The 12425-nt window shown below is 48.9% G+C and overlaps 1 protein-coding gene across 9 annotated transcripts in view; it reads left to right on the top strand.

The window, feature by feature from the left end:
• Positions 1-12425, top strand: part of LOC123137238 (probable protein transport Sec1a) — an 84108-nt gene that overhangs the window by 43319 nt on the left and 28364 nt on the right. For all 9 annotated transcript variants that reach the window (XR_006467948.1, XM_044556900.1, XM_044556902.1 and 6 more), the window contains 5 exons: positions 2957-3148; positions 3225-3308; positions 3403-3501; positions 3581-3654; positions 4155-4251. Coding sequence is in view for 8 of the 9 variants with exons in the window: in XM_044556900.1 (XP_044412835.1) it covers positions 2957-3148; positions 3225-3308; positions 3403-3501; positions 3581-3654; positions 4155-4251 (546 nt within the window). In the remaining variant the exon portion in view is untranslated. The remainder of the gene's footprint in view (positions 1-2956; positions 3149-3224; positions 3309-3402; positions 3502-3580; positions 3655-4154; positions 4252-12425) is intronic.

The following is a 12425-nucleotide window of genomic DNA, read 5'->3' as shown; positions in this document are numbered from 1 at the left end:
TCTCAGAATATCCTGCTCAGTCAAAGCAATGGCTGAAGCTGTCGAGGGAGATGACGAAGTCCCTGAAGATGATGATCGCGCCTTGCGGAGGTGTTTCCGCTTCGTGTAGCACTGGGACTCAATATGACCATCATTGTTGCAGTAGTCACAATGTGGACGAGGGCGACCTGAGCCTCCAGAAGTCGTGGGCAAGAGCGGCGGAGCACTCGAGCGAGAAGGGGTCGGTGCAGCAGGTGGCGTGGAAGAAGACCGAGTAGCGAGCACAGAGGGAACCTCCAGCAAACCAGCACCACGTAAGCGAGTCTCCTCAGCACGAATCTCAGAAAGTGCCTCCATGAGAGAAATACGGCCACGAGCAAACAACTGAGCACGCCGGGGCTCAAACTCCTTACGGAGCCGAGATAGGAACTCGTAGATGCGATGAAACTCCAAATTTGCCTAGACAGCCTGGCAAAAGGGGCAAGTACGACAACCAGCACTGCGGAGAGAATCAAGCTGGCGCCAGATAGCAGAACTCTGTGCATAGAAGTCATCAACAGTAGAGTCACCCTGCTGAAGAGCATGCTCCTGACGGACCACAGAAAGGTATAAGGCATCACCAGAGGGCTGATAGCGCTGACGAAGACGGGTCCACATCTCAAAGACAGTAGGAAGACCCAGAAACTCAAAAGCAAACTGAGGCAGAACACTAGCAGTGAGAACAGCTGCAGCACGAGCATCATCATCAAGCCACTGGGTGTAAACAGACAGAGCACCATGATACGTCTGAAGAGCCTCCTCATAAGCCAAAACCCTTTCATCATAAGCACGATCAGCAGCCTCATTAGCAAGCTTAGCCGCATCCTTGGCGGCCTGATTAGCATCCGTAGGAAGAACCGATGGAGTCGGTGGAGTGGGGGCCACCGAACCGGACGTGGCGGACAGCAGACCTCGCCAGAAAGAACACCCCAGAGACGGATGCCACGCATGTGAATGCGCATGAAGCCAGTGAACTCGGTGTAGTTAGTACCATCAAAGATCACCGGACAGCGAGGGACAGCAACATAGCCCGATGCAGCAGACATTTTTATTTTATTTTATTTTTAGTTCCGACGAGAGCACCAGCGACAGCAGACTACCAGCAGCGGAATCAGGCGCGAGCTGGGAGTAGCGACTTCAGGGCAGGAACTGGCGACTGGATCAGGCGGGCGCTGGCGACACGAGCGACTGGATCGAGCGACCGGAACGGGCGGGCACTGGCGGAACGAGCGACCGGACCGGATCGGGCGCCGGCTTCGAGCGGGAGCAGATCGGGACTCCAGAAGAGCGGGAGCAGCTTCGAGCGGGAGATCGGGGCTTGCGCGAGACTCCAGAAGAGCGCTTCGATCCTGATCGGGAGATTGGGGCTTTCGAGCGGGAGTAAGACGAGCCGGACTCGATCGAACAGATCGGGAGACTCCGGGAGATCGAGGCCGGCGCCTTCGATCGGAGAGGAGAGACAGATCAATAGCACGAGTTGCAGCGTGCAAAAAATTGACCTAGCTCTAATACCATGTTAGGAATAAGCAACTTGTATTCCAGCGGGGTTAGGAAGTATTAGTATTGGTCTAGGAGTCCTTATTAGTCTATGTTTACTTTCCTCGCACCTCAAGTCTTGTGTAATATATATATGCCCCTTGGGCCTTCAATGAAGATAAGTTGCTTCCTTAACAATCTCATCTAAGTTGGTGGCGTAAAATTAGGAATGCTATGTGTCAGGGAGCTCAATGAAGACCCTGCCTTGCCCACATGGACCCCCTCTCATGTGTGGCTCGATAGGGCCTAAATGTGGATAGAAAGAGGGCAAGAAATGCTTCTTGTTTAAAGGGTGAAAGCCAACACTTGAACCCAATACCTCTTTTGCTCTACCATATTAAGTTTCATGCACCAACCAGTAGAACCAAAAGTCCGAACTTATGGAGAAGGTTGGACAATCCACATACTTCAAGAGGAATAGGCAACTTTTGGTTCATGGAAAAATAATGTGGTGAAAATAAAAACAGACAATCTTGGTCGCAATTAATGTACTAAAAATAAGAGAAAGCAACAAGATGATGTGGATGTTCAAGTTCAACTGATGATTTGAACTCTGTTACTGCGATTTCTTTGTTATTAGTGCTAGGTTGAGATTATATTATTTCATATAGTTGAGTCAGCCAGCGGAGTTGCGGCAGTGTGTGCACATGTAGAGATGTGATCACTAGTGTACATGCAAGCTTATGGTTGGTTTAGCTAGAAATAAGTGCACGTAGTCAGCTTAGTTTGTTGAGTTAGACATGCATGAGTTAGTTAGCCTGCTTGGCCGGGTCGTGTGGCCATTCAAAAGGAGCTACAAGGGCGGTGTACGTGGGCGTGGATGTAGTGCATGTAGGTGATTAGTTAGTGCATGGAATTAGTTGGGTGAGTGGCCGTGCGTGGTGGCCGGTTTAGTAGGTGCGTCTAAGTCTTCTTTGTACAGGCTATTTAAGTCAGAATAGATGAATGAGAAAGTGGCCATGAGGGCTGTAGAAAGATGTAGCACTTGTGTCACTAAGGAGGATAGCCTCTCGGCAAAGCTAGCTGGCTTTCTTCCTTGGTACATGTGTGTGTGTGTGTGTTTTCTCGGTTTCTTCCATGGTGTGTGTTCTGGAGATAAATTCCAAGAGAGTTGCGAGAGGAAGAATACATGTTCGTTTTCTTTCAACTTCAACAAGAGCTCTAATGCTTGACATGTTGCAACTTGGTACACAGCAACTGTTCGCTTTTTTTTCTTGAAAGAAATGTGGTAGGGAAGGCCCTTACATCGATTTTATTTTGAAAGAATAAGAACCCAAAATTCACACCTGTGAGGACTGGAACCTGGGTGGCTGGGTTGTGAATCCTCTCAACTAACCAAGTGAGCTAAGGTCACTTCTTACTATTAGCTTATTGTTGACATGTATTGTTCTATAAACTATAGGAATTTCCCCGTGTGCACTACCGCATTGCCAAGACCATTGATGCTTCTACAATGACAACACTAAGGGACATGGTGCCCACAAAGATTGCTGCTGGTGTATGGAATTACCTCTCCAAATATAAAACGTCAATTCCTGAATTCCCGCAGACAGAAACTTGTGAACTTCTCATAGTAGACCGTTCAGTAGATCAGGTACGTGGTGAATCTGGGTTCAACTTCTATACTGGTGCTATTTATTCTGCTGGTTCACTTTTCTAGTATACTTCAGATCGCACCAATAATTCATGAATGGACTTATGATGCCATGTGCCATGATCTGCTATGCATGGATGGTAACAAGTACGTACATGAGGTGAGCATGCCATTGGTCTTTTTTCTTAATGGTGGAATTATGGTCTGTTGTTTCCCTGAATGGTTACGGATCCTTATATGTGATTGAATAAAAGGTTTCAAGTAAAAATGGTTCAGCCTCAGAAAAAAAGGAGGTCCTGTTAGAGGACCATGATCCAGTTTGGCTTGAACTTCGACATTCCCATATAGCAGATGTGAGAGCACTTCTCAGTCCATCTTTCTATGTGGTTCACACTTTCAGCAGCTATACAATTAACCATTATATAATTTCAGGCAAGTGAAAGACTTCATGATAAGATGACACATTTTGTCTCGAAGAACAAAGCTGCTCAACGACAGCAAGCAAGGTTTGTTCACTGTTTCAAACCAAGTGCATAGTTAGGTGTGGTGGCTCATTGTTACATTAAATATGTTCATATTCGTGTTGTTCTTCGCATGTCTTTTTGTGACTATTCCATTTCTGTCTCATGAACAAAATAGCAATTTAAATGAAATGCACCTGTTACATTCTGAGAAAGCGTGACTTCGACTAAATTCGGTTGAATAGCAGCAACTCATAACTACATGTACTGTTCTCATAACTGAAAAATAAGCAAGCACAATAGTTGCAATATGATGTGCCTAGCTATATAGTGGAGGATTCAGAGTTAGTTTTTTAGTTAATTTAACTACCTAAGTCCAAGTGAAAACTCAACTTCCAAAACAAACTTAAATCTGTCCTTGTCAACCTAATTCTAATTATCGATTCACTTCTATTTTCTTATGCTTAGTTGAATGAATCATTATTTGTTTGTTATGTTTTGGGCTTCTTTTACTAGTGCTCTTTGCCTCTTGTTTAATTTTTTAGAACCGGAGGAGAGCTATCAACTAGAGACCTACAAAAAATGGTTCAAGCTCTTCCACAGTACACTGATCAAATTGACAAGCTTTCGCTGCATGTCGAGGTTGGTTGTTATGTTGTCCGTGATATGGTTCAAAGTTTTAAGATCTGTACTTGCCCTGTTGCATTTCTTTTCTACACAGAACTATACATGTGGACGTATTAGCTCTAGATTTTCCAACGTAAGTGGTATTTTGTGGACCTACTTGAAAATGGTGTAAGGTGGAACTTGCTCCTAAATTTATAAATTCCATCTAAATATGGTATCTTGAAACCCCACATTCTCAACTCCCTTATTCACTAACTGGTTAGCACAAAAGAAGGATGCTACCTGGCGAGGCACATTATTCTGTGTGGGCCTGTGGGGGGTCATTGGAGCACTACTTTTCATAAATCCCTTGAATAAGATAAGTTAACAAGGCCACTTAAAAAAACCACGAAGGTTGAATTGAGCAGATCTATGTCACAAGACTACAAGAGGGTAAATGCTCTTATGCCTATTCGATGTAACCTAAAAAAGGCCTGGACACAAGAGGCGTCATGATATGGGGCAAACCCGTAGGGGTGGCCCAATCACGAACTGGAGGTGGATTTGAGGAAGAGCACGAAGAACATGGGGGGAAAACACGAAGAACAAAGGGAGATATACAAGCCAACATATACATCCCGTATCCAATAGTCAATACACAAGGTGCAATTGGATCCAACAACATCCAAAGGAAAAGAAGTAACAAAGAAAGAATGTTCATCCCCAATCCTAAGATATGGAGGTCTTGATATTCCAAGAGGAATCATCTCCACTAGGAAGTTCTTGTAGTCCTCAAGAGTCTTCACCTCCCAAGGTGGCCTTGGATCTCCATTGAGGAGCCTTCTCCACAAGGGACATCCCACAAGGGGAGAGGTGGTGAGAAAGCTCTATGGTTTTAGTTCTACTTTGCTAACCCTAGAGTGGAAGGGGGGGGGTGGGGGGTGGGGGGTGGAGTATAGGTAAGTGGGGGAAGGGAGGATACGTGGGCTCTGCCCAACTCTGCACGCAGGCAACACGTCTAGATAGTCCGTGAGTTGGGGCCAGGTGATGTTCACATAGCTCCCATGTATAGTCAGGTAGGCTGAATCTGACCCAATAGCCGCAGGGTGGGCCTGGGTAGCGACTAGGAGTCGTCCTGCAATTCGAGGCACACCATCACCTTGGAATACAAGACATGTATAGTAGGTAGATCAAATTGTAAATCGATGGGATCTCTACCGTGTAAACCTACTTCGGCCCGTGTAACCATACTGCTCACCCAACTCTATGCTTACGCATACACACCATACGTGCAAACACACAAACCCTAGCTCTCATGCAAGGCGGCCATCAATACAATTCACAAAGGTAGAAAGTAGGGTGTTGCCTCTCTCTGAGGGCCTAAAATGGGGAAAATCATGTCTCATGTGCACCCTCTAGATTCTCTATACATACACTGCCCTTACACTGACGTTTGGCGCGCCATGTAGGGGATGTGCGCATAGATTTGTCAGATTGGATCCAGATGGGTTCTTTCATCGGTTCCGGCGTCTTCACTTTGGGCTAAGGCATCCGCCTTGGCTCCCTAGACTTCGCCGCCGAACCGGTGGGGCGTCTAACCCCCCACTACTGCCTTCACTGAAGGAAAGACTCTTCGCTTCAGCAGTCTGGACTTCATCGCTGACAAGATCGATAAGCTTCACTTTCGTGTTTGGGCGCCCAACCAGACGGCGGAAACTTCAGTCAGGCGATCCCTCGAGTCTATATCCACCATGGGTATTGACTACGACGAGTCGCCCTTTTACCCATCGTACTCGACTCACAGTTTGATCTCCTACGCTTGCTTTCACTGTCCCCATACAAGCAGCCTAGAATCAATTAAGGTGTTCATTTAGCACCGAGCCAAGCGAGCGTAGATTCACTATGTCGATTGTATCGAACGAAGGATTTGGCTTATCACCAAAACCACATTTGTCGTTTGAGTCAACACGTCGATAGCTTCAAAACAAGTCCAAGAACACCCAAATTGAGGTTCGGATGCAGAAGTTACGGCCAACTGGCGAAGGGTGTTGGTCAGTTTTATTGGTATGGCCGGACAGTCCGGGGATTCGTCCAGACCCTCTAGGGAATAGTCTGAATAGTCTAGGAAATTGTCTGGGACTACTTGGGTTTGGTTCGGACAAATCAGGGGAAACAATCGGGAAAATACAGATGTGTTCTGGAAACTCGGATTGGATTTTCCAGGAAGAAAAAAAATAATTTCTAGCTTGAAATTTGATGGGGAAAAAGAAAAATTGTGCCCAAGGGATGGAAAGGAAGGTAGATCAACTAGTTTTGCAAGAGATTCATGGCTCGAAACCTACCAAATCCCATGAAATCGAACAATTCACTCGAAACTGACTTTGGGCTTTTTTTTTTGGAAATTTCCGAGTTAGGCAAGAAAACCAGAAAAAGAGGCTAGAAATGGAGGGGGTAGGGGACCCAATTTTTGGCAACCTTGCTCTTTGTTCTTGTTCAAGAAACAACTTACGTCAAGGGGTATCCTTAGTAGCGTGATGAATATAAAGTAGGCGAGGGTGTGTACTACAGCCTCATACCGAAGGTCGCCATACACTAAAAAAACTGACAAAATGATGTTTTTTCAGTTGCCTCGTTGGAGCATGACCTACTTCCTATGAGAAAGAGTGGTTGAGTGGTGCTCGGTGCACGACAACATAGAGTGCTACTGCTTTGAAGTCCCACGACTCCCGATAGTTCGAGCCTTACTTGGTCTCTTGGACTCCGATTCCTAGCCTCTTGGTCGAGCCTTGGTTCTAGGGAAGGGGGAGAACTCTCCTCTTGAGTTTATTCAAATGGGAGTGAATGATTTACATGCCCATGGGGGCCATATGTAGCCTCAGGGTCATTGACAAATGACCAAGGCTACCCTTGAAAAGAGGAGGTGGGAGATTAGAACTAGGTAATCTTTGGTCCATGGGCTCCTAGTTGGGCTAGGAGGGGAGTTGTGGCCCATGAAAGGGAAATTTCCTCCACCATATGAAGGGTTTCTTGCTTGGGCTTCTTTGGTCCTTTGCCTTCATCTTTGACTTGCTTTTCTAGGTGCTCTTCTTCTTTTGACTTGTTGAGCACTTTGAATTTTGTTGGCCGAGGTGGCTTGTCGTAGCTTGCTTGGACTTTCATTAACCTCCTTGACTTGTGTTGATTGCCTTTGACTTTTATTGACCGTCCATGTGGATTGCCTTGGAGGACTCGGGTCGAACCCCCGGTATAATTTTGGCTATTCCCTCAACACTCCTAATACAAAATCATACGCGACAAGTCGTATGGGTGGCCAGATCTTCACGAATTGGAGGTGGATTTGAGGAATAACGCAAAGAACACGGTGGAAAACACGAAGAACAAAGGGAAACAAAAAGATATTCAAGACAATGTACACATCTCATATCCAAGAGTAAATACAAGAGGTGTAATTGGATCCAACAACATCCAAACGGAAAGTACTCCTAGATAGTTCAAACATGAGGGGCCAGCTGGTCTGGGAGCACCTCACAGGTGCTCTGCCCTGTCCTCTGCCGCTCACTCCTCCGACTGAGGTGGTCTTCCCTGCTGGTGCCGATAATACCAAGCAACGTGAGGTGCTCGATGCCTTTGAGGAGGCCACTGGAGAGTACTATAATCAGCTCCACATGTAAAAGCAATGGACAAATGATGATGCTCGAGCCTCTTCCATCTTGGTGAATAGCATGGATGTTGAACTCCCCATGGATGTGGTGGCCCTTCCCACTGCATATCAGATGTGGGAGCACCTTTGCCCTCGCTACGAGTCTATGGGGGATACCATGTATCTCTGTGTTGTTCGTCAAGAGCAACAACTGTGGGAGATGCTACTGTGGATGACTTATACGAGATGTCGGTGTACGACAATCTATAGGACCAGCGTGGCCCCTTTGCAGCTTGGCTTGGGAGATCGACGAGCATAGAGAGCAAATCCAAGAGTTCACACGCGAGGTTTTCTCAGGTCGGGCCACCTTGGAGGCATAAAACCCTACTCCTGCTTGTTTGGTGGATTGACTTGGGGCTCAAGTTACAAGCGCAACTTGCCGAAAGAACGTGAGCAAGGTGCAGCTACTGTGTAAGCGTGAGCAAAGTGTCTACTCGTGCCAAGGTAGCCATGGGCCTCCTTTTATAGACAAAAAGGGGTCACCACAGTGGCAACATGGTCATTACATCTTGTGAATAGTGGCCTCGATGCTATCCAACCTAATCCTGCCAGACTAGGACAAGGGCATTTAATGCACCGTGAATTGATAGCAATCCTTTGGCAAAAGGCGTCTCTCCTTCTGTGTCGTTGGCCTGGATGAGCCTATCTTGTTGACACGTCCATAAGACGGGTGTCAATAAAGTTGATCTGCACGCGACGTGCTGACACGCGTCCTGATGATCCTCCCCAAGTCACTCGTTCGCTTGACACCTAATCTTGACATGCCATCAGCTGGTCGATGAGGTGGAGCAGTCGAGAAGCGGGAGGGGAGACTTCCCGGCAAGGAGCTTGCTGGGTCTTGGCTTGCCGGTGCGGAGCTTGCTGGCAACTAGAATCTTGACCTTCGGTACTTCTCGATGACCTGCCGGGAGGTCTTCATCACGGTCTTGTATGTTGAATCTTGAGTCTTGGGTTGAGTTTTCTTCTTGCAAGCCGTTGCCGTCCGGAGGGCTGCAACTGCCTGTGCACAAGTCTGGGGTACTAAGGGACCCCTAATTTAGTACGCCGACAGGAGCCCCCGAACCTGGGCCATACACGCATGCAGGGCGTCGTTGGGCTAGGCCCAAACAACGCACAGGCACGCGTGGTAGAGAGTAACTGTCGTGATCTTCTCTTTTACCATGCCCCCACAATGTGCCTTAAATGCGGAATGTGGGAGAGGTGGAACGAAACGGCTGCCAGGGGTAGTGCGCCTGAAAAGCGCAGCCACGTGGGATGGTAAAGAGTCAGCCCCCCGCGCTTTCCCCCCCAAAGAAGGAAAACGCGGGAGGCTCTGCTCATTTACCCCCCCCCCCCCCCCGGTCGTTCCCAATCTAGCACCTGCCTCCTCGTCTTCTTCCTTGCGCAAGAACAGAGTACTTTGCCCCTTTCGCTGCCACTCCACCGCGCAATTCCTTCACCACCAAATCCACTTCCTTGGCATCCACCATGGCTCCCAAAAAGAGGCCAAGGCAAATCCAAAAAGCCAGCTGACCCGGAAGCAGAGGAGAGGAAGGAGGAAATGGCGGCGTTGCGGAGAAAGAACATCGTCCTCGCACCGGTGCTTAAGCAGGAGGATCTGATCGAGCGATATGCGATCATGTGGGGGAGGGAGACAGCGGCCCATCCCGCGCCACAAGTTTTTCCCGGCTCTGCCAAATCCAGCGGAGACAAGTACCCGTTCTTCACTGCATACTCCTATTGTGGACTTGTCCCCCCTTCTCTGATTTTTTCGCTGAGAACATGTACACATATGGGTTCGATCTCCTCGACTTCACACCAAATGCCATGACCTTTATGTCTGTCTTCGCGCATATGTGTGAGAACTTCGTCGGAGTCATGCCCAAAGTTGCTCTCTTCCGCCATTACTTTGTTCCCCAGATCAAAGCAGACGTCCCTTCCGGCGACATCACCTGGATACCCAAGGCCAGTGCCAAGGAGTCTTACCTCGACGGGCAACTGCATCTGAAATGGGACGAATGGCGAGCGGAATGGTGCTGGATAAAAGACTCTGAGTTCTCAAATTTCTGCAGGCCGAGGATGAAGAAGGTGGAGCACGGTGTGGATTGGGGCTCTCTTGACATAAACGACTCGCATCCTTCGCCTCAGGGCTGCTGGCCTCACCATTGAGATGGTAGGAGCAGACTTCCTCCGCCGCCGCACCCTTCCGGACAAAGGAAGGCCAGCTTGGGATTACAAGAATGCAGTGGATATCATGCGGGAGAAAGCCATCAGGGAGGAGACGGACCTTATCCGCAGTACCACCAAGGAAGAGCTGGCGTACATTGCCAACAGGGCGGCGGAAGCAAGGATGGCCGGGGGCGCCGGCGGGTCTGGATCCGCGGCAACCAATGTTGGTGAAGCGGTTGAGGACGAACTAGTAGATGAGGCGTTGGAAGGGCCTATCGGAGGACAAGAAGCGCTTGCCGGGGAACAGGGCGACGAAACCGCTGAGGAGCAGGTGCACAAGGAGCCCCCTGTTCCTCCTGTTCCGGCAAAGAAAACCCGCACCCTCCGGAAAGCCGCCTCCGGAGTTCACCCTCCTTCGGGCGATGAAGTGGCCGCCAAGGGAGCGGCCGCCAAAGCCATCGGGCGGCAAGGATCTGGACGCCAAGCTCCTCAACAACAGTAAATGCGGTGCGCCTCTTTAAGGCAGCCAACCTCGTCTACTGTTGGAGTAACCGGGTCCTCTCAACCTGCCGCACCTTCGACAACCAAGCGAGCCAGGACTCCCACTCCGCCTCCTGCCTCTAACGCTGGACCTGAGGGCTAATACGACCTCTTTGTCCTTAGCGACAAGGAGGAGGACGAAGAGTATGCGCCAGTCGCTTCTATCAATTCTTGATACATCGTTTCTGTTGATCTGATTTTCTCCGTCTTGCTTTGATTGATAGTGACGAGCAAACCCTCGCGCAAAGGATGGCGAAGAAGGCAAGGACCACAATGGGGGATGAGCCGACGACAAGCTTGCCGCCCGACGCGGACGTGGTGATAATCAGCCCCCAGCGTGAGGCCACTACCTTGTTTCTTTGGCAAGCATTGGCGTTGAGGCTGTCATTGCTGACATCATCAAGGAAGCAGGAGAAGAGCGTCACGAAGAAGAGGAGCGCCCGGAAGTGAATCTCGACGTGACGCCCCCATCGACCACTGTGACGGAACCCAATTCTCCGGCAAGGACCTCCACCGACGAGCTTGTCTACACTGATGACGTGCCGACAAGTGAGTCTGCCGGCCGCCAGGCGACGACAACCGGAGTTGTCGGAGGGGAAGTTGTTCCTCCCCAACAGACTTAGTCCGGTAAGTCATTTCCGTCAAGCGGTCCCATTCCTTGATGATTTTTGTTTTCTTGAACTTGACCTGAATTCGACTCCCTCCCTCCTCAGATCCACCCTCAACCGAGGCCATGGACATAAACACCACAATCAAGGGGATCGCGAAGGACATTGCTAGCGAGGCTAGCAAAATCGCCGCTAGCGCGGCCGCCAAAGCTGCTGACGAGGGCTTGCCGAAATTTCACTTCTCCACCAATGAGCGGGACGCCGCCAGCACCACGCTCATTCTATTCTTTGAAAGTCTTGTCGAGGCATTGGAAAAGCAACAGGAGGCTCGAGCTACACATCTTGCCACCGAGTCCCGCGGGCTTTGCCGAGATTTCCTCTTCAAGGTACCAGAACCATGGCCTCGACATCTCCAAGGCTTTCAAGAGGTTGCCGAAGGAAGCAAATACCAAGGCCGCCAAAGAGCTTGTCGCGCCACTCGCCGACTAGGTCGCCGCAATCCCCTGGACTGAGGGCCAGTATAGGAACTAGCTCTTTGCTTGCACCATTTGGCTGCAAGCGCAGTTCATGCAAAATACAGATCTATCTCAAGTTAGAACTGCATTTGGCTTTTGATGTAATATAAACCGTTGTCTGATGAACAGTCGTGTGGTATCTTCCTTGTCTTATTCTGTCTTTGCATGATTTTTGTACCCTACGCTTGCTAAAAACTTGCCGGTGCGCACACTCTTGCCACGAGCGCTTGAGGAACGGGTCCTTAGCGGCCTGCCGGAAGTGCTGCTGCCGGCAAGGTCACACTTGACGTCGCAGCGCAGCCACTTAAGTTGTCGAGCGGACTTGAATAAAGTAAGGGCGCGGTTGGTCATGACGAGGCTTCTTAGCGTGCAGGTTTCTCATATAAAGGCCAAAATCGTTCAAGGAAGAAATGCAACTACAATAAAGAATCTGATTCAAAGTTTTTCAATTTAGCTTTTTCTTTGCTGTAATTTTTGTCGTGAAATGATAACTTGAGCGTCACTTGTGGTATCCATACCATCACTCCCCATGGGAAACTTGCACGCGAGGAACCCTTCTGTCCTTTGAGAAAAAGAAAGAAGAGAAAAGAGGAGGCTGGAAACCTTGAAGGTTCGTTAAACATCTCATACAAGGCAAAATGTAACACCACCCTGCATACAACTTGTACAAACATATATGCATTTAACAAAAGGGCTGTG

Source organism: Triticum aestivum, chromosome 6B (assembly GCF_018294505.1).
Source record: "Triticum aestivum cultivar Chinese Spring chromosome 6B, IWGSC CS RefSeq v2.1, whole genome shotgun sequence".
Classification (NCBI taxonomy): Eukaryota; Viridiplantae; Streptophyta; class Magnoliopsida; order Poales; family Poaceae; genus Triticum; species Triticum aestivum.
Note: the sequence above shows the minus strand (reverse complement) of the source record. Positions and strands in the feature narration are given on the sequence as shown.